The sequence below is a fragment of the Nothobranchius furzeri genome, chromosome 3 (genome assembly GCF_043380555.1).
Source record: "Nothobranchius furzeri strain GRZ-AD chromosome 3, NfurGRZ-RIMD1, whole genome shotgun sequence".
In the NCBI taxonomy this organism is placed as follows: Eukaryota; Metazoa; Chordata; class Actinopteri; order Cyprinodontiformes; family Nothobranchiidae; genus Nothobranchius; species Nothobranchius furzeri.
In genome coordinates, this window is record NC_091743.1 from 42,028,895 (window position 1) to 42,051,864 (window position 22,970).

The following is a 22,970-nucleotide window of genomic DNA, read 5'->3' on the forward strand; positions in this document are numbered from 1 at the left end:
TCCTTCCACATGGGGAAGTGAGGAATGAAGCTGTGTCTAGCGTAGTTTGAATCTGAGCAAAGGACGATTTGAGTGATGTCCAAGGCTGCCGCCTGCTGGAGGGTTATCAACACTGCAGCAATTTCGGCGTACTGACTAGACTTTTGGCCCAACCGGTAGTTATTTGGTTGCTTAGTGTCACAGTCCACCCAAACGACTCCAACCCCAGCACGGAGCTGGCCTTCGTGAAGGTAGGCACATCCGTCAGTGTAAACTTTCGGAAGCCCTTGGCAAACATTGTCATCAAAGTAGCGATGATTGTATGCGGTTGGGTAGACTGCGGCAGGTGTGTCCAGGGGGCCCATGACGGAGTCAGAGTCACAGTGCTGGCAGCCTGCTAGCCCTTGTCCTAGCGCTAGCTTGGTGTTCTGACCATACTTGACCTCAATGTTGTATCCTTGGAGCACCATCATCCACGTCGCAATGCGGCTGTTTGACACTCTTCCTCCGAGCATACGCTGGCTGTTTAGGAAGGTGACAGGCTGATGACACGTTTCAATGATCACTTTCTGTCCACCGATGTAACTACGAAAGTGTTCGACGGCCCAGACTGTAGAGAGGAGAGCTCTCTCGCAGTCTGAGAACTGGAGTTCCACCTTGCTCAGAGGCTTGCTGGCGTATGCCACAACTCTCATGTCCTGATCGTGTTTCTGCTTCAAAGCAGCGCTCAGGCAGTGAGGGGAGAAAGTCGCCTCTATGAAGAACTCCTTATCCTTGTCTGGGTAAGCCAGACAGGGTGCGGACGCCAACTTCTGTTTTAGAAACTGGAAGGAGTCTTCTTGGGGTCTGTCCCACACGAAAGGTGTGTCGTTCCGAAGCAGCTCAGTAAGGGGCCTCGCTATTTCAGCGTACTCCTCAATGAACTGTCTGGAGTAGTTGCAGACTCCGAGGAAGCTCCTGAGTTCAGTCAGATTAGCTGGGGCTTTGATGTCCTGAATGGCCCTAATGCGTCCCGCTTGGGGCTCGACTCCATTAGGGCCCACCAGCAGTCCAACATACTCCACTTTGGTTCGACACCACTGTCCCTTGAGAATTGCCAATTTAGCTCCGGCGTCAGCAAGCTGTTGCAGCACGTGACGGAGTTCGGCTAGGTGCTCCTCGAAGGTTCGACTCCTCATCAAGATGTCATCGACATATATGAGGTTCCCTCTGGAAGCAGCATCTGACATGGCTTTGTGGAGGAAGATGTTGAACTCGGCAGGTGAGTTAGAGTAGCCAAAGGGGCAGGGGTTCCAAGTATATTGGCGATTTCCAAAGGAGAAAGCCAGTTTATACTGGTCCGCCGGCTCAACCTTCATGGTCCAGAAGCCGTTGGCTACGTCAGCCGTAGAGAAGAAACGAGCATCTCTGACTCTGGCTAGCTCCTGATCTAAATGGATCATAGGTGTAACGTGAGGAAATATGAGTTTTCTGTCACAATGGTGGTGTTGGACTCAGCTGTGTCAAAGCTGGGTCGCTGAGAACTTTCACCCACAGATTAAGACCTGAACGCCAGCGAGTCTGGGAGGAAACCATAACATCTGCCACCTGCAGTCTACCAGAAGATGTGTTTACATGAGTTGTACCCAGACCAAGTCAAAACATAAAGTTTAAACTTCTTTTTCTTGATTTTAATGTTAAAGTAACCATTATCATTTTGCTCATTATAAATGTGATTAATCAAATGAATGACTATTTAGCTTTGGGGTAATTATAATGGTTTAATGAATCCATTCTTAAATAATGTTGAGAATGTTTGTTACTGACCTTCACACACACTCAAGCACAAACATTCACACACATCCACACACACCTGCTCACAGTAAACTCCAGACACATTTGATGACGCACGTTTGCTTTGAGAAGAGAAAGGTTTTTGGTAAGTTTCAGTCTTATGATTCAGTTCGTGTTGGACAACGGGAGAGAACAGACCTGAAAACCAAAGGGGGGGCAGAGCCGGCTGGCTCGTTCTTCCCCCCTTTCACGCTGTTTCTGCCAAGCCAGGCAGAATAGCTGAATCGCGACTTCTAACGAAGACTCATTACCGAGTCTTTTGATTTCTGAGTGAATTAACTTAAGAAAGCGCATCGATAAAACGCTCTACCATCCACGTGTACCGAGGGCAACTCTGGACCGGTTCCGTTCGACACCTATGTCTCCTGTCAGCCGCCGGTGTCATCTGGATGAACCACAACATCCTCCACGGCCCGGATCCGAAAGAGGGTCCACAAGAGTTCGGTGAGACAGAGCACGGTTTTAGCGTTTGATGCAGTTCTCTGATAAGACCTAAGTTTATCCAAACCATCACTTCACTCAGACACCTGTTTCTTCTTGAAGCAAAATCAGACTCACACACGCATTCATGTCACAACATTCTCAATCTTCATAAATTCACCAGAAGGTCTATTTGAGCAAGAACAGCATATAAACTGTTAAAAGATTGTCCCACAAAGTTGCCAATGTGATTGTTATTTCCTGTTTGTCAATTTTCAAAATCATTAGTTTAATTTGAAGAATTAAAACTTTTAATCCTTCAAACTTGTTTCCTCATTGAACTGAAACACAGACACTCAGATATTATCGGCAGTTTATGGATGAAAACAACCTTTGAGTCTTCTGAACAATATAAAATTTGGTTATTGATTTATTAAAATTAATATTCCGAATTAATACGTAGCATGGTTTCTCTTTCATAAAAGAGCATAAATCCATAACGCTACATAGGCCACCTGGAGAGAGGCACTTGTTTGTTCAGTGCACAATAGTCTATGGTGAGACGCCATTTCCCAGTCGGTTTCAGAACCGGCCAGATGGGAGAGTTGTAAGTGGAGTTACACTCTCTGATGATGTTTTTCTCCTTCAGCTGATCGAGGATCTCCTGGATCGACTCATAAGCAGCGAGGGGAATCTTGTACTGACGTACAAAAGTAGGAGGGGCATTCGGGTTCGTTGGAATGCGAACCGTATGCAGGTTTGTGAGTCCACAGTCCAGGGAGTCCCTGGATAAGATGGACTGAAACTCATAGAACAGGCTTCTAAGCTCTGCTCTCTGCTCCTCTGACTCCAGCGCATCCGCTTTGTCAAGCTGCTGGCTGACTTCGGCCTCAAAGCCGTCATAAGGTTCAGAGGAGGAGGGTCTCTGGTGTTCCGGGCTTTCAACCGGTGACTCAGAGGGTTGAGTATTTATTGCAAAAACCGTTAGACACTGACCTCCGTCAGTATCTAAGGTTGCACTGCAAATGGGTTCCTCAGGAAGGGCTTCATGCCGCTTGATGGTAATCATTTGTGAGGGGAAAGTACTGAATGTGTCTACACCAACCTGTCTGTCGTTCAAGAACAACGGAAGTTGTCCGATCACGGGGACTGAAAGTTCGAAGTCATGGAATGAGCTATCTATCAGCATGCCCAAGGGCTTTCCTGCCAGCATGTGGATAGGACTCCGGGTCGGATTTTCGACCAACACGTAAGCAGAACGATTGTTCAGCTCCAAGAGTGGCGTGCCACAGACGGCTAAGTTGAGCTCCAAGAAGTGTGGTGATGGCTGGAAGAAGGCCTGTGTGCCTGGCAGCTTCTGATGCTTCATCAGAGTCAGACGAACAGGCACTCCTTTGACCAGTGGGGGCAGAACCGTGCTGGCCTCAACCACTGCACGGCAGGCCTGTGGAATGGTCTGTCCGGACAGCAAGTGTTCAGGGCCTTCTGAGCGAAGCTCAGAGGATGGTGTGGCACGGGCCCAAAGGAATTGATTGCAAGTGTCCAGCTGGGCACCGAGTCGAACCAGCAGATCTGCTCCAATGAGTGCAGGTGGATCAAGCTGTGGTATGATGCTGAATGTATGTGTGAGCTGTCTTGCTCCAAGCTGGATAGTCAGAGAGCAGACCTCTGGCGCTTTCAGGAGCCTCTGCGGCCAAGTAGGTGACAAGAGCCGATGGCTACGTGTCACACTGACCAAAAGGGGGTCCTTCTGACGCAGGTGTTCAAACGTCTGCTGGCTGTTTGCTGACTTTTCTGACCAAAGAGCAAGGCGAGCATCTGAGATGTGGGTGCAGTTGATGGTAAGACCACCAACTATGTGTGGTGCATATGGCTGCAGGCTGACGTTCTTCAGCGAGCAGAGAAAAGATGAATGTGTGTGGAGAGGATTTCCAGGAGCGGTTTCGTGCCTTTGTAGGCGGACATCGTCTGTGGGAGTCGTAGGGAGGGCCATGACCTTGGAACAAGGGTTTTGCTGCTCACTTATGTTGACTTCAAGAATGGAGGATGGTCGGCTGCTATCTGGGTTCCAGGGCTTAGGTGTGTCCACCTGGGCCCACATTTGACCCTTCTGGCAGTCGATGAGGGGAGCTAGAAGTTCAAGCAGGTCCTGACCAATGAGAAGTGGTTCAGTGTCTAGCTGGCAGACATAAAACGGGTGAACCAGAGTCATGTCTTGGAAGGTGATGTCCAGCCATGCCCGGTGAGTGATACACTCCCGGGTCTGGGTGTAGCTGGTGATTTTCAGGTCACAGGGTTCTACCTGGACTGGTTTCCCGAGCGACCGCATGGTGTCGGACACGCGATGGAACAGTGTGGAGCACATCAGGGTGATTTCTGAGCCGGTATCCAGCAGAGCATCAACCTGTATGCATCCACCTACGTTGGTGCTACAGTACAAACGGCGAGCATGATCAAGGTTTGTTAAGTCACCAAGGAACTTCAGAAATTTAGTATCAGGTTTCTCTGGGGGGTAGATTTCAGGAGACTCCTGTGATCTACCAGTAGTGTTTCCCCAGCTGATCAGGTAGGTCCTGGCCACGCTGGGGGGTTGAGCCACGCCTAGTCATGCTGACGTTGGCTCTGGGTCTGGCTTCTTAGAAGAAGACTTTGGTGCAGGGGTCTCATCTGCAGATCTCAGCTGTTTCTTCTGTTTAGCTAGGAACTGCTGAAACATTTCCTGGAGGTCGGCTTTGGTCAAGTACTCACCTGTGGACTCGCGTTCGGGACCTACCTGTGGGCGGCGCTCCTTAAACCTTCCACTGTTCCGACCTGCCTGCCGTTGGTTTTGGTTGGGCCACTTCCTGTCTGATTGTCCAGACCTAGGCGGCCAATCAGCACCCCCCTTCCCCTGTTGAGGAGATTGGGACTGCTTTCGCGGTTTAGCAGGTCTAGGTTTAGCAGATTTTGGCGTAGTGGGTGGAGCTTCTGTGCCTTCGAGCTCCAAACGCGGCTTGGCGTCGGGAGCTAGGTGCATGACGCGGTGATGTGCGTCAGGCTTTTGGGGCTTCCCGCCGGCTTCCCAAGCCTGTTGAGCGTATCTCCTAATCTCCTGAGTTGTCAGTTTCTTCATCCGACAATACATTGAGACTTCGGATCGAACACACTCGTGCAGGTTGTGAATGAACAGGGATCTGAAGGCAGGGTCTTCCTCGAGCCCAGGGCCGTTTCGACCTTGGAAATAAGCACTTTTGAGTCTGTGATAATACTCTCTGGGGGGTTCGTTCCTCCCGTGTTTGATGGAGAAGGCCCCCATTGTAGCTGACGCGGAGTCTGCATACGTGGCGTATTCATCCCTCAACGCTCGGCAGAGCGAGGAGTACCGATCTCGAATGTCAGGTGGTAGAGTTTCCATGAAACCATGCACCGTTCTAGATGTGGTTTTCCAAATTAGCTTGAGCTTTTCCCTTGAAGAGGGTGCTGTAAGATCAAGCAGACAACGTTCTATCTCCCTGAGATAATCGTCGACGTTGGATTCATTGGTGTTAGGATCAAAGCGTTCTATGTCTTTAGCTAGCGATTCAATTTGACGTACACGGAGCCCTGACTCGCGGTACGGTGCGTCATCCTCTGACTCTGACCCACGTTCTGTCTCAAAGGGCGCTGGATATCGCTGGTGTGCTCTGGGCTCCCAATGTTGACTCCTGGGGCCCAAATCGGGGTTCGGCATGCTGTGGCGGGCTGCTGGCACGTCACGTGGGTGTCTTGGGAGGTCCTCCTCCCGGGGCACGTCTGCGTAGTGCAGCCTGCGTCTTTCAACTGGGGCTTCTGCGTAATACGCTCTGGCCGGGTATGGACTGGCGTAGGATGCTTTGTCCTGCAGCTGGTTATCGGCATGCCGAATACCGGAGTAGCTAGGATGGGTGGATGGTTGAGGTGCAGCTTGGGGTGCATAACCCCAATCGGCACCTTGCACCCTTCGTGGACTGGGGGAGCGGTCTAAATAGAGGTGCCGCTCAGCTGGTCGACTTCTCACTGATTGAGAAGGCCGTGAAGATGAGGGTGGTGGTCCAACCTGGGGTTCGAGGGCGAACTGCTCTCGGCCCCTAGGTGGTCCTGAATGCCCTATAGTGTGTGTAGGGAACGGGGCCGAAGGTTGGGACAGATAAGCTTCATCTCTCCCCTGCGGCGTGCGTCCGTCCAGAGAGTCCCACACCACATACTGTCGATTATCATATGGAGATGTATCAGGAGGTAGGTTACCAGGTATCTTGAGAACAAGTGGTCTACCTTTACAGCGGGACGACTGTCCCTCGCTTCCTCGGGTGGAGGAAACCAACTGCGGTTTGCCGGTCGTCCTGGGCGGACCCTGGTTGGCTTTGCCGGCTTGCTTTCGTACCGGTGTGGGAGAGGACTCTGGCTCAGCCTCAGCGTCGTGGTGTTTCCCCCCTTCCCACTGTCTGTTGTCATCAGCAGAAGGGGGCGGGGTCTTCTCCCCATCTTCCCCAGAATCGGTGCTGGTTTCGTCTTCCTCCTCATCATCCTTCTGCCTTCCATTTTGCTGCCTTTCAGCTAGCATGCTCTGGAGCTTCATGATCTCTCGATCATGTTGGAGTCCTCTCTGATAGAGGATCAGGGCTAACTTAGCTAAGTGAACCTGGATTGGTTTTGTACCATCCGGGTTTTCTATTTGATCAATTACAGCTTCTAGCTCGTCGCTACGCTGTTCTTCAGTGAAATCCCTAGAAAGGTAGTCGGGTTCTCGAGCAACCGCGACCAGTTTGGACAATATTTGTCCAGAAAGTAGGCCAGGTTCATAGTCGTGGGCCGCAGCGCCACCTGGTTGCTGGGAGTTGGTCACTTCACTACTCTGTCCCTCCATTTTAACAACCGAACCAAAAATAGCCTAGTAGAGCTTCTGCAGATAGCTCAAGCTGCACCTTTTGGGCAGCAACTGCTAGCTTTGTAGCAGAAAAACACAAAATTAACCTTTGTGCGCACAGGTTTTAGCGTTTTAAATTGCACGGAATGCCGTGACTGACGCTTAAAATACTATTCCTTTCAGTATTTTAGCAAAAGCTGGTGCGTTGCCGTAGCAACGTCTTACAACACTTGCAGTGTTAAATGTGCTATTATTCCTTCAGAATATTAGCAAACAGGGTGTTATCAGTCTTTGAGTGAAGGTTTCAGTTAGTTATAATAGCCACTGTGAGTTAAAGTCGCTAAATTAGCAGTTAATTTTAGCCTAAAAGGGTTAGTCAGAATTACTTACATACTGCACCTTTAATGAAGAACTGAATTTTAACCTAAAAGGTTATCAGAATTAATTACATGTTGCACCTTTAAGGAAAAACTGAATTTTAACCTAAAAGTCAACCAGAATTAATTTACACGTTGCACCTTTAAAGAAGCACTGAGTTACTGGTGAGAGTTCGATGCAGCTTCCTGCTCAGCGAAATCAGCACCACTCTGTTGCTGGTTCAAGGCTGAACAACTGATTATTTTTAATTCAAGCTCTTTGGATTTATTTGTTTGTTTGTGCTGGATAGAAATCTCTGTGTATCCAAGCCTCACACGGGCTGCAGCAATTAATGTTGGGGTTATTAGGAGCGAACAATTAGTAAGCTTCAACTTACTTTTGGATTCTTCAATAAATTCTGTAAATATGTAAATATTTACTGATTTATTAATTAATTAAGATATTCTTAGATATACGGGGCACCATTCCCCTTTAACCGGGGAAAAATTGAATCCAAAACTCTTATCAGTCTTTCTTGAAGTTCGTAGAATCCTTGGAGCAGAGACTTCTCTTCGACACAACAAAGCTACTGGAGACGAAAATCTGAATTTTATAACGTTTAATTAACAATTTGTCAAATTAATAGACAGTGGCATAAATGAATAATAACCATGTGATATGATCGAAGATGGATGTGTTTGCGTGTGATGGAGGATGTATGAATGGGGTCCTTTGTTCTCGCAAAGGAGTAGTGTGTGTGTGCGTGTGTATGTATTCAAAATGGAGTCTTGAATACAAGATGGCTGACCCCTTTGTCTGGCTAAAGTGTGGGTGGCAACTTGCATTTTAACTTCCAAGGCACTTAGAATCATCAGTAACTTAACCTTAAATCACTCAAAACATTTCAAAGGATCATGAAACAACACAAAAGATTAATCACGAATAATATCTTTTAGTTTAACCACGTGGCCAAGCAGAAAACATTAAAGATACCAAACAATGATCAATAAGCAGTTTATTCTTTCACAATGACCCGACGGACGAATTGGGAGCGAAAGAGGAAGACACGAAGCTACTTTTAAGCAATAGCGCGGTTTTATTGCTTATTCTGGACTATAGAGGAAACGGGAGAAGAAAAGGAGAGAGAGAAATGAGTTTTCTGATCACCAGAGCAGCAAGGCGTCCCAGCTGTTTGATTTGACGGTTCTCCGTGTTTCCCCGCAGTTTTCAGCGTCATCCATCGGTTTGATGCTTTCTCCGTTGTTTGGCGTTCTCCGGGAGTGTTTCTCCACGGGCTGGACACAAAGAGAACGAAGTTTCTTTTGTGCTGAGTTTGACAACTTACAGCGTCTCTGAGAGCTGAATGGAGCTCCGCTCGTTCCCAGTCAGGTCCCGATGGAGTTGAGTGGCTTCCAGCGGTTGCGTGGGCTCAACTTGGGCACTTAGAGCTTCCGCGTGCTCAAGTTGTCGGAGCGTTCGACAAGCGTGTCCTTACCGCCAGGTATCCTGGGCAAAAGAACGAGGTTTCTTTGTCTCTGCTGAAGATTTATGGTCTTAGTTCGCGGGAAAAGCTCCACGGCTTCCCGCACATGCGCAGAACGTGTTTCTGGTACTAGGCGGTGACATCACCCAATGCTTCCGTGTGCAAAGCATCATGGGAAATGAAGTTTCTTGGCGCTGATGTGATTATTTGCTTTTCAGAGCAATTTAAGCACAGTCATTTTGGAGAAAATCACTGCATAGTAATTTCCTCATGAGGTCAGACCCTCAACACTCTCAACCTTCAGCACCTCCAACAGAAGGTCTATTTGAGCAAGTTTACAATATCAACTGTTAAAGATTGTCCCACAAAGTTGCCAATGTTGATTGTGATTTCCTGTTTGTCAATTTCAAAATCATTAGTTTAATTTGAAGAATTAAAACTTTTAATTATCCAACTTGTTTCTTCATTGAACTGAAACACAGACCCACGGATATTATCGACAGTTTATCGATGAAAACAACCTTTGAGTCTTCTTAAAACTATACAATTTGGTTATTAATTTAATAAAATTAATATCACAAATTATCATGTAGAATGGTTCCTCTTTCATAAAAGAGCATAAACCACAACGCTACAACACTAAACTGCAAACTTCCCTCCAACACCTCATCGGGAACAGGTTCCTGTCAGGATCAGGGATCAGACTCACACTGTGCAGGGACTAAATTGTCCTTATCAACTCATACTTCCTGAGTTTCCCACACAGCATGCCTCTTGGGCCACGGCCACAGGTCTTCTCCAGATCCACAGAATGTACGTGGACTGGTTGGACAAACTCCCATGACTCTAGCAAGGGTGATACAAAAACACAACCCTCACACACACCACAGATGCACCATCAATACCAAAAATACAGAAGTCCTCCTCAAACCAAGATTCAACTATCAACCCGACCCTCCAGTACATTTGAGCAGACCTTTCCAGGGAGGCTGAGGAGTGTGATAACACACCCTTTGGTTCCTTCTATTAAAATTGGGGACAACCACCCCAGTCTTCCATACCACAGTACACCTTTCTAATGTCCACAATAGTCCTCAAGAGTCTTGCCATACTACTTTGGTTAATCGAGTATTAACCATTAAGGGCTTCAATAACCGGTTAAACACATTTTGGCAAACTTACATTCCTAAATAAGAAATTGCTTTAACCCTCTCACTGTCTTTACGGGTGACCCCACAAGGAAAGTTGACCATTGATCAGGGTTGATGGTTTATCCCTTGAGGTCCATGTGGCAGGGGTGAGGTGGTGCTCACGGCAGCCGGCGGACAAGGCAACCACAGAGACTCGAGGAGGAAGTGGCGCCGCGCAGCACCGGGCTACGTGGACGGGTTCACGGCACCATATGTTAGGTTATTTTTATTTTCCTTAACCCCTGAACCTGAAATAAGCACACACACACAGAGGGGAGTTGGTTCATTTTATGCTGTGTTACCAGAACAGCAGAGAGAAGACGCTGGCACAAACCCCACCAGAGCTCCGCCATTACCTCTCTACCCTTACTCAGTTCCACAGCAGTTTTATTGAAACACGGGACGAAGAAGGCGGGGCCTTCTCGAGTTACAGAGTTACAGGCTCGTCTCCTAGGATACCACATTCCAGAGATATCAGCGGGCCTACAGAGGAGCATTCACACAGTCAAAATACTGGAAAGGAAAGAAATAATGTCCTGAGACGTTCTTTAGGACTCAAAAAGGAACATTAAATACAGAAAAAACCTATCAACTTTCCTCAAGGGGTCACACCCATTAGGACAGTGGGAGGGTTAAATGACCTCCCTTAAAGCCTTCGGCATGCAGATAATTTAAATTGTTCAGAAGAATGTGCTGCAGAGACCAGAGAACGTATCACGGACCATGTGTGCAAATTGTCAGGACTTTGGGAAATATGTCTGAGGATGGTTGTTTTTTTCTAACTGTGGCTGTGCACCACCTGGCTTCCACAATAACTAATGCAATGGTTCAATGGTGCGTTCAATGTGCCTCAAAAACAACCAGAACAGAGCAGGTACAGTAATCAATGGTGTTTACCATTGCCAAAGAGACAACCATTACCAAAGAGAGACAACAATACATTGCAACACAGCTGTCAGTTGTATCCAATACACACTGAAGCTAACAGTGCAGTTGCATCGCTAACGTCATGAACACACACACACACATGCACACACACACACGCACACACACACACACTCTTTCAACTGAGAAACATTTCAAAAGTCCGTAAACTGGTTTCTACTGCAGATCTGGGAAAATCATCCATGCCTTTGTGTCATCACGCTTAGACTACTGTAACGCTCTTTTTACTGGTCTCAGCAAAACCTCCTTCTCACGCCTTCAAGCCATCCAAAATGCAGCAGCCAGACTCCTAACCAAATCCAGCAGACGAGCTCACATCACTCCAGTTTTACAATCCCTCCACTGGCTCCCGGTAGAATATAGAATACAGTTTAAAGTTTTAGTCCTGACCTATAGAGCTCTTAACAACCAGGCTCCAAGCTACCTATCTGAGCTTTTATCCCCACACACCACCTCTCGGAACCTTAGATCCACATCTGAAAACCTCCTGGCTGTTCCTCGAACCAGACTGAAAACCAAAGGGGACAGGGCCTTTCAGACTATTTCACCCAGACTTTGGAACAGTCTACCTTCAAATCTCCGTCTCTCTAACACTGTAGAGGTCTTTAAAAATGATCTAAAAACTCACCTTTTCATCCAGGCGTTCTCTCCCTAAATGTTCTAAAAGATGGCTTTGTTCGTGTTCACACCTTCACTTTGTTTATACTCATGATTTTATTTTCTACGTTTATCACTGCTATTGTTTTTCTGATGTTTTTATTGGTTAGAGGTATTTGCCCTGATCTTTATCATGTTGTACAGCGCTTTGTGATTTATATCTGTGAAAGGCGCTATATAAATACACTTTTACTTACTTACTTACTTACACACAACCATCCCACATGTAGTCAACTACCAGTGAATGATGGGTTTTGATTTTGTTGTCAATACAATGCACAAGTGGACTGAACAGAAGCCTTTCTAGTCCTGTCTTGTGTGTGATGAATGAGCACTTGGTAGCAGCACACTAACTCATTTCCACCAATCCTTATTCACCTGAAATCTCCATCTCCCTCTTACTATCACCATCCTGTTCATTTCCAAGTTTGTCCTTCTGACCGAACGCATCATTCTGCATGGACACGCGTGCAGTGCACACACCATGCAGGACAGCTGTCTGCTGTATAGAATGTGTCCTCTGAGACACCCCTCTGGCAGGTAGAACCCCGTTAGATGCCTGCAGTATGCACCAAGGCTCGGGGAACTATATGGAAAAGTTTACAGCCATATGGTGTTCAAAAGGAATGGTGGGGGGTTTCTTTGGATGTGCCACCCACGTGCAAAACTTAATTAAATTGTAATGCGTTTTCCTGCGGGACAACCATTACTGACTGTTAGGCTGCTGATGCCACACTGAGTTAGGTCTTCTTTGAGTCTAGGAAACACAACAAGATGGTTTTGTTTAGTCTGAAACTGAGAAAGATGACAGAAGGTTGTTTTTCTTTCTAACTGTGTTTAAATGTTTCATACCTACAAATCAAGTGTTCAACGAGTCAAATGAAACTTTATCTGTATAGCAAATTTAAAGCTTTGACACAATGGAGGGTTGAAAGAAAATAAAACAATAAGTAGTTAGTTGACTGTAATTAAATGAGTTAATTCTGAAATAGATAATTTATAAAAGATGTAATTATTGGAATGTGCCATACGGAAATCTAATCCATAAAAAATCAATCGTGATTGAATGATTCCTTGGTTAGTTCACCATGTATTAATTTCATTTGGTCAGACTCACCTATCAAGGTGGGTGGGAGGGGCTAACACAGACTTCAGCTGGTCATGATGGATTTTTTTTTTTACAAAAATGGCGGTTTTTGCAGCAGTTGTCACTGGTTTGTGGCAACTGGCAAAGCAGCCTTGTAACAATCACACAAAGAGGTAAGATCAGTGAGGGCTAATTGTCCAACAGACGGCACCGTATCGTGCTACAAGGTCACTTTGAGCTTCATGAACAAGTGGGAGGAACCAGAATCAGCTTCACCTTTTAGGCGCAGATATCCAAGGACAGGTGAGATGATGCTTGTGGCAGCGTTAACAAAATGATCTAAAGGGCTTTTAATTAGGAAGCAGATAACATGTCTAACAGGAGATTCAATTAAAAAAAGGAAGTTTCTGTTAACAAAAGTTACCCAACAAACAAAGAAGACGTCATAAACCTTATGAAGTGAGTTTGACTTTGCATGTTTATTAATAACTTCTGGACATTTGTGTAACACTCTTCATCCTCCCATGTCACCAACAAGAACGATGACAATAATAAATAAATCAGACACTCTAAAAGTTGTCTGGATTGGAAATTTTCTTCTTTAATAGATTAAAAAAAAATCCTACAAATCAAGGGAGCTACTACATAGACAATCGTGATTGTTCCTTATCACTTCTCAGCTGCCCCCCTTTGTGGATAAGCAGTCAAAGAAAATGGATGGATGGACTTCTCAGCTGCCTGCAGATTTGTTTTTATTCACATCCTCAGATGCTTAGTGGTTCTGTGGGCCTTTTTTCCATTAGTCATCTTGTTTCATTGAATTTATGTGACACTCACAGACACACCACTGCATATCTCCTGATAGGCCCAAAAGATTTTCAATAAAAATGGGAGCAAAAGTGAAGAATGATGACTGAACCGCTTCCTGGATTTATGCCACAAGTAGAGCATGAAACAGCTTTCCCACTGAGGCAGCACAGCTTTTTTACTACGGTCCAATACAGTGTTTAATCACATAAACAGAAGGATTCATCAAAATTATGTTCAACGCATATCGGATGAGTGTTTACACTCTGTATCATCACTCTGTCATTGGTTTAGTGAGCTTTAATCACTCCCACAGGTCACTCACACTTAACAGAAATGTAAAGTTATTTACTCTCCAATGCAGCTCATCTTCCATTCTTCCACCAAAACACCTTTCTAGCTGTCTGATCCTACAACACAGTGGTATTTGTGGACCAGAATGAAATCTTTAAGTAGAGAATAACACTTAAAACTGTATATAAACATGGACAAAGTGTCTCAGTCTTCTTCTGTTGTTCAAAACGGAATCTTCCTTATCCAGGTTAACCATCTACTCACCCACACACACTCCATGGTTTTTCTTTTCTTCTCCAATGACTCATTTTAACTCAATATATTAGAAAAGTAAATAGTCAAGCATACTACAGAATAAACTAGGAGAATCTGCAGGAGTTGAGATCCGGTAAACCAAGGAAACTTTTTACCCTTTTGCATTTCTTCACCAGTAATGTGTGGTGAAACTTCCAAAGGTGACCACTGGAGGAAATTTCAGTTGCTAAATTGTCATGATAACTGTAAGTTGGTTTATAAGTTGGTCTATAGGTTGGTCTAAATGATGGTCTGTAGGATAGTCTATATGATTGTCCATACGTTGGTCTCTAGGTTGGTCTAAGTGATGGTCTGTACGATAGTCTATACGTTGGTCTAAATGATGGTCTGTACGATTGCCTATAGGTTGGTCTAAATGATGGTCTGTACGATAGTCTATATGATTGTCCATAAGTTGGTCTATAGGTTGGTCTAAATGATGGTCTGTACGATAGTCTATACGTTGGTCTATAGGTTGGTCTAAATGATGGTCTGTATGATAGTCTATACGTTGGTCTATACGTTGGTCTATATGTTGGTCTAAATGAAGGTCTGTATGATAGTCTATACGTTGGTCTATAGGTTGGTCTAAATGATGGTCTGTACGATAGTCTATATGATTGTCCATAAGTTGGTCTATAGGTTGGTCTAAATGATGGTCTGTACGATAGTCTATACGTTGGTCTATAGGTTGGTCTAAATGATGGTCTGTACGATTGCCTATAGGTTGGTCTAAATGATGGTCTGTACGATAGTCTATATGATTGTCCATAAGTTGGTCTATAGGTTGGTCTAAATGATGGTCTGTACGATTGCCTATAGGTTGGTCTAAATGATGGTCTGTACGATAGTCTATATGATTGTCCATAAGTTGGTATATAGGTTGGTCTAAATGATGGTCTGTACGATAGTCTATACGTTGGTCTATAGGTTGGTCTTAATGATGGTCTGTATGATAGTCTATACGTTGGTCTATAGGTTGGTCTACAGGTTGGTCTAAATGATGGTCTGTACAATAGTCTATACGATGGTCTATATGTTGGTCTATAAGTTGGTTGATTCATTGGTATATACGATGGTCTATACATTGGTCTATGCAAAAGAAAATCGATAGTAGAAGTGTCGGTAGTAGAGAATCATGCACAACAGCATATTAGGAACGCTAACAGCTGACACAAAAGTACACATTTTTATTTAATCTGTCCAAAGTCACTGTCATGATTCAAAATAAGACAGTCTGAAATTGTATCTTTTAAATGGGAAATGGCCTGTATTTGTATAGCGCCTTCTTACAGTTCTACTGCACAACCAGTATCAGTCAGTCACCCATTCACACACACATTCATACACTGGTGGGGATGAGATAGCTACAGCTCCCCTTTGGCGTGCACTGACAGAGGTGAGGCCTGCTGAACACAGGCACCATTGTTCCCTTCAATCACCACCAGCAGCAGGCAAGGAGGGTTAAATGTCTTGCCCAAGGACACAACAGCAGCATTCTCTGGTCAGAGCCGGTATCGAACCTGCAACTTCTACCTCCTGACCTACTGCTGTCCCAAGGATTATTGGCCTTGAGTCACAAAGCTTCAGGTCAGAAACACCATTTTTAAATTGTGACAAGCTAACCAATCTGCAGAGACGTTATCGTTGCCACAAGTAGACGTGAGTTTCATTTAGAAGCAGTTACAACCTGCCGTGATAAACTCCTAAGCTCTTTGTCTGCTGAGGGACAGCTTTTCATTTCTGTCTCTCTCCCGTGATCCTGTCTCCAGCAGCTTATTGGCGTTGGAGTGAGCATTTAGTGTCGACATTCTGGCCAGTAAATGTGAGTTGGACGAGCTTTCTTAACATTACTTTGATTGAGTGATTGTGTACTAAAAATAACTGTTGTGATCACATTAAAAATGCTTGCTGACAGGCCGGCTTCTTTCTGGTTTTGATTTTTCTCTCTTGTTTTATCAAACTGCTCATTTAGAATATGCCTGCACTAATTTAGGGCTGCAGTTTAATCACTGAATGCGAGGACTGTAAACATTTCAAAACACTGTGTGGCATTTCCTTCACGCAGCAAGTCGCCTGTTAGTTCATCAGGCTGAATGACGTGGTGACAGAAGTTATTACAGCGGAGACGTGCAGCTCACTAAAATCAACTCCTAATTGACACTTGGAATCGACTCTGTTTATTAGAGAGGAGACACGTGTCACGAGGGGAGTTTTCGTGGGCCTGAAGGTACCTGACATGTTGGTATTATTTCCCTGTTGGTCTTAAATACCAAACTCTAATTGGATTATTGCAGCACAAACTGGCATCTGTGAAGAAACTGTGAAGCAACTTTTCACGACACAAAGAACGAAGAATTTGCAGATGATTCAAACACTCCAGACTGCAATCAGGTTTATCTCTTTTAACGGGTCAAAGCCAAAAGGATACATAGTCCAAACAATTAGGCTACAATCAACGCCACACACATAGCCTTTTCACTGTAGCGGAGCAGCCTATAAATCTGTTCTCTGCGTTAGGTGGCTGTCAGCTCAGGGAAGGTAATCGAAGCAGCTGTTGCAGCTCCAGTGAGAGCGAAGATAAAGCTTTAAAGTCTGCTGCAGGTACACAGACACGAAGCTTCAAAACTATCCTCTGATATAAAACAAAAAAGTGCATTTAGTTATTAGTGCGTGAGCATTTAGGGCAGATTAATGATTAGTTTGTTTTTATGCCTAGTAGGGCTGGGCAGTAATTCAGTAATGTTAAGTACCTATCGATAGATGTGTGATATAAAATAGAGTCAATAACATTTTTTTTTCATTACATTATGTAACTTCATACAAGAGATCACTTATTCCAAACTAATCAAAAACACAGACCCAGGCATGCTCTGTCACCAAGTCCTTCCCCCAAGTCCTTCCCCCTCAAAGCAGTATGCGCAGAACAAGCTAGCTTTAAAACACGATCACGCCAATTTCACCCTTCCTGTTGGTTATCATACACGGGCCATGATACCTGATACCAGAACCTACATTGCTACAGTAAACAAAAGAGAGCTAAACACCAGTCGCTATATTCCAGGTCCAAAAGTCTTCTGTTGTCCGTGACTTCAAATGGTGATTTTCTTTTTGGGACTCTGGTAGTTTGTCCTAAAGCTGAAGTGGTAGCAGCCGGCTCTTTCTCCTTCTCTGATGTTATTGAGCGGAGAACCTCTCACACCAGCGGTGTTCTGTTGCTGAATGGGTGAGAGTGTAATGAGTGGAGGACCCAGGGAAGTGTGGCGGTTCAGTGACACCGATGACTGGATGGTCCAATAGTTGGTTTTAGATCAAGCCGTGTTATTGGCTGAGACGTTTAGACAAATGTGAGAGAACCACTTTATTGTTTTTATAATTTTTTTGATCTCCACAAAATGTTTATAACCATGCAGGGGACAGCAGTAGCCCAGGAGGTACAGCGGGTTGTCCAGTAATCGGAAGGTTGCAGGTTTGATTCCGGCACCGACCAGAGAATGCTGCTGTTGTGTCCTTGGACAAGACACTTAACAATTTACTATGTTGGAATGTTGTTAAGAGGCATACAAATGATTGATGCTAATTAGTTTAGCAGATTTTCTATTGTAGTTTTAAACATTGCAGCAATAAGAGGCAGAAGAAACGGTTCCGATAAAAGGTTACAGTAGTTCAGTAGCATGGCAATATTTAGATTTTTACAAGTCTGACAAAGAACAAACAACCGTTGTTTGTAAAATTCTCAGATAACTGATAAAAACTAAATCTGCTAACACAACCAACTTGGATGCATCCTAAGGTGAACGATGTGGCAATGTGGGTTCTGGTATCAGGGGAGACATGGCCAGCGCCATGTCTCCACACAATCAGTCAGTCCTGATGAAAATCTCACCACGACTCTTGAGAACTTTACTACTCTGGAAAACTGCTGTAAAAGACTCATGGAAGCTATTTCTATCGGAGCATGTTCTCCATCAATGAGTCTGTCTTCAGGTTTGTCCTTTTGGTTCTACAATGTTGTACGTTTCAAAAATCTGTTAATTTTTAGGTAATAAATACAAATGTGTGGGATACAAGTTTGGGGGACCTCTAAACCAGGAGCTAAGTTCTTGTTCTCTGAATAAAGAGGTGGTGTGGCATTCCATTCAATTCTTGTCCTTTTGTTTATTCCCACATTTTCCCATTCCCTGTAAAGAAATTCACACGTGCTCTTTCTCACCAGAAGGTTTATGATTCTAGAGGAGCTATTGGTTTGTAAATATTTCATATCCTCTAAATGTTAATCCAACCCTCTCTGTACTGGTTCAAACTGGTATTGATCTCCTCATTTAGCTGTTGAAGAGAAAGCAAACAACTTGTGCCTCAGTGTCAGGGCAACAGCTGCCTTCAGCAGGACAGCAAACAGCCATGAATACATGTTGTTTGGCTTGAATTAATCAGACGGAAAATGAAATAAAAACTTCACTTAAAGTAAATGCGGCTTTTTGTGCCTGACAACAAAATGTTCCCAGCTCCTCATCTACAAACGTCAAGCCTTAAAAGTAGCTGTAATTTATATTTATTCATTTATTTATTTATCTATCTATTTATTAATTTTAATTTTATTTTATTTTATTGATTTTATTTTATTTTATCACAGCACAGCAGAGGAATACTTTGGCACACCTACTTTGTCACAGCCCAATTAAAAAAGGATGGATCAGATTTACGCTGAGTCATCAATCACATTTAGACTGAAGCTGTTTCGATGTGATCCGTGTCACAGATCTGAGCTTCGTCTGGAATGTGAAATGGTTTCTAACGCATTAAATCAAACTGGTCATGAAGCTGAGAGGAAGTCATGAAGGGCAGGTTGGTCAACGTCTCTCTGATTATTGAGGTTTGGTGCTGGATGTGAACCGAAGGGCAGCAGCCTGGTCTGTGTGGCTCCATGGTGACCATGGAGATTCAGCAGAAATGACTCTTCATTCTGTCTGTTAGTCCCAGAACCTTTTATTTACAGTTTGTCACCAGGATGGAAAAAGTTCTGTAAAGCGATTCAAATCAACTCCTTTCAAAGTGCTTAAGTCATCAATCAATCAACCAATCAATCAATCAATCAATCAATCAAACTTTATTTATATATGATAAATGATAAATGACCCGCACTTGTATAGCGCCTCTCAGAGTAGTGACTCCAAAGCGTGTTACACTTCAGTGTATCATTCATCCATTCACACACACATTCACACACTGGTGGGGATGAGCTACGATGTAGCCACAGCTGCCCTGGGGCGTGCTGACATATATAGAACTGATAAAGCACTTACTCCTACAATACATGCAACTCAAAGTGCCTAACAAGTTAAAAAGGCCCCACATTCCCTCCCAAGAATTTTAAAAACTGTCTGACAATAACAACCCCTTCACAACACTCATCCTCCAGCACACACGCACGCGCACGCACGCATGCGCACGCACGCACACACACACACACACACACACACACACACACACACACACACACACACACACACACACGCATATACACACGCACACATACACATGCATACATGCCCCCTTCCCCATGGTAAAAAAACATTAGTGGCTGAGATCAGATGAGCCAGACCAGCTAAGATAAGGTTAAGCAAACACCATCAGGGGAGCCATCCGCCCCGATAGCAGCAGATCCACAGCAGCAGCCGAGGCACTGACACAGGGTGCCCAGCGCAGGGAAGGCAGAGACCCCACCCCCCACCCCACCACCACCCAGGCACACATGGAAAGCACCCAGGCCGCCACAGCCGATCACCGCCACCGGGGCAGAGGGCTCCCACAGAGGACGCACTGGAAAAAGGTCAAATTAAGGTTAAAATATAAAATCCAAAGAGCTAAAATGAGAATTGTAATATAAAAAGTTATATAGATATTAAAATTATGTTGATCATAAATCATGGTAAAAAACGTGTTTGAAAAGCACGTATAGAGAAAGAATACATTAAATAAATAAAATAAATAGATAAAATAAATAAACTAAGTAATTAGTTAATTTAAAAAGTGATAGTATTCAGTTCAAAGCTAAGCTAAAAAGAGGAGTCTTGAGCCTGTTTCTAAAAGCATGAATGTTCTCAGCAGCCATGAGGCCCCCTGGCAGCTCGTTCCAGAGGAGAGGACCGTAGTACTGGAAGGACGCCTCGCCGTGAATATGTGTCCTGACTTTAGACATGGCAAGGAGACGGCTCATCCTTTCATAGTTTTGTCATAGTTACACCTGTTTTAAAGTAAGTAAAATGTGTTCCTTTGTGACAGAATAACAAGACCAGAAGATGAGAAACAGACAGAAACTGTCAAAGAAAGAAAACAAGCAGATGATTTAAAAGAAAGATTAAAAAGTCAACTGAAGGTGCGAGATTACTCATAGATTATTACTTTTATAAAAAACTATAATGTTGGGGATATAAGGGTTACAATTTGTGTGACACCAACAGTTTACAACACTTGCAGGCCACAAAGATTTGATTCCTTTTTTTTTACATTTACATTAAATGTGCCATATTTTAAATGTGAAACATACATTGAGTATCAGAAGCCAATAAATTCAACAATTTTTCCTCTCAAATGAAAGTTTCAGCACCTCACACACCTGACCTTCATCTGTTAATCACTCCAGGAACCACCTCTCCCTGTATGACTAACCCTGAGGCCTAGTCCACACGTAGCCGGGGTTTTTTTTTTAAACGAATATCCGCCCCCCCAAAAACTTGCATCCACACCACCTCGTTTTAAAAACAAACTCTGTCCACACGTACCCGGATAAATACGTTGTTAAGGACATGCCAGACCTGTAGGCGGCAGTACTTCCCCTGTTCTTAACCTCGTCCTTCGTCTGTGGTCTTCCGCAAGGAGCAGTAATTCCTCTTGCAAAAACAAACAAGCAGAAGGCGCTTGGACAATTAATAAAGCGAGCGCAGCTCTGAGGGCATCCATGCTGTCGGCTAGTGTAAACACAGGTCGCACACGTGATGTCAGCATTTTTTGTCACGGAAAGTGACGTTGCGGACCTTAAAACTCCGGTTTTGTCCGTCCACACGCAGACACCCAAAACGGAGAAAACGCAGATCTTCACTTTGGCCGGAGTTTTTAAAAAACTCCGTTTTCGTGTGGATGACAGGCCAAAACGTAGAAAAATATCTACGTTTTGGCAGATCCCCGGCTACGTGTGGACAGGGCCTCAGTTTCCTCATGGCCTTCCTAGTCTCCTCTCTTCCTCTCTTCTCCTTTCCTCTTCTCTTCCCTTCTCTTCTCCCCCCACTTTCCCTCCTCTGCTCTCTTATCTCTACTCTCCCCCCCCCCCCCCCCCCCCGCTTTATTAGCTCCATATTTTTTTATTTTACACCCTTTTACTTTTTATATTAAGCCTTTAACATCCACTCTCTACCTCCCACTCAGCACTGTGGTTGTTTTAGAGAGAGCACGACAAGAACAATTCAGATCCATCAAGTGTTAAAGAACTCTTGCCCACACAAACACCACCGGGCTCAGATTGTAGAACACCCTTCTGACAACATGTCACACCAGCATTTCCTCCTCCTGTCCGACTTTACGGTTTTGTATGTCAGTTACCTCCAGAGTGCGGAGGAGGTCCACACAGCAGAACCACTCCTTGACCCTCGCGGACAGAAACAGAACTTCTTCTCTGAGTCTTGAAGTTTTCCAAGTCTGAAAGGTGAGAGAAGGAAAAGCAGCAGTTGAGTGAACATGTCTCACAGCCCGGGGTCAAAACACACGATCTCTGAAGTAAAATGTTTCATAAAAAGTTTGTTAACCTCCCAAAAGTCTGTCATACGTGCACAAACACTCACGCTAGGTCCCCACAGCTGACACAGATGAACACTAACGACTGTGGTGCAAAACGGTTGTCTTGTCTTTACTTTTCGTTTTGAATGCTGGAGCCGTTGCTGCTTTACTTAACCAGAGAGAACTCATGGACTTCAGCCAGTGAACACACAGGCCGTGTTCGAGTTGAGCAGCGCCTCGCCTGGAAACCAGACGAGAGCAGACGGAAGCAGCGGGGGGAGTGGCTGAAAGCCGGCGTTAAAGTCGGACAGATTTCCCTACATGTGTAGCTCGCGGTTGACGATGGCTGAAGATATCGCGTTAGAGTTCACACTTGTTCAATTTTCAGTTTTAATTCTGGTGCCTGTTAGCAGCTGAAACACATCCTCACGCGCTTGTGGATATCATATATTGTATATGAAGACGTGACTGTAATAATAAGTAATAAGAATGAGCTCATAGGAAACGTGACAAAGGAACACAAAACACATTTCACTTTATGGCCTATATAGTTGTCATCATCAACATAACATGATTTACAGAATACATGTGACCAACTAACATTTCATGTTCTACCACCGGATGTTTGGATCAAAATATGAACCAATCAGATCTTAGATCAGGTGAGAGCCAGGCGTTTCCCATCATCCTCTAGATTTTGCAGCTGGTGGAGAGCAACTGCAGTGCCTTGCTCCAAAATCTGTGGCCGCCTTGATCTCACAAGGTTGTCGTTGCCTACGTATGCATGACATCAGAGCAAGTCGGCATCAATTCGGACACAAATCTAACCGGCATGCACTGCTCGCCGATCACTGCTGGTCTACTCTGCGCAGAACTGGCTTATCTCGAACACAGCCATAAATCCAAATACAGAGGTGGGAATTGTAGTTTCTGTGGTCATAAAGGGAACATGGGCTGCATGGTGGCGCAGCGGTTAGCACTGTTGCCTCGCAG

General features: G+C 44.6%; 1 protein-coding gene across 2 annotated transcripts in view; it reads right to left on the reverse strand.

The window, feature by feature from the left end:
* cntn4 (contactin 4) overlaps positions 1-22,970 on the reverse strand; it is a 322,925-nt gene that overhangs the window by 129,669 nt on the left and 170,286 nt on the right. For both annotated transcript variants that reach the window (XM_054748366.2, XM_054748364.2), the window contains exon 5: positions 21,804-21,899. In XM_054748366.2, the coding sequence (XP_054604341.2) occupies positions 21,804-21,899 (96 nt within the window). The remainder of the gene's footprint in view (positions 1-21,803; positions 21,900-22,970) is intronic.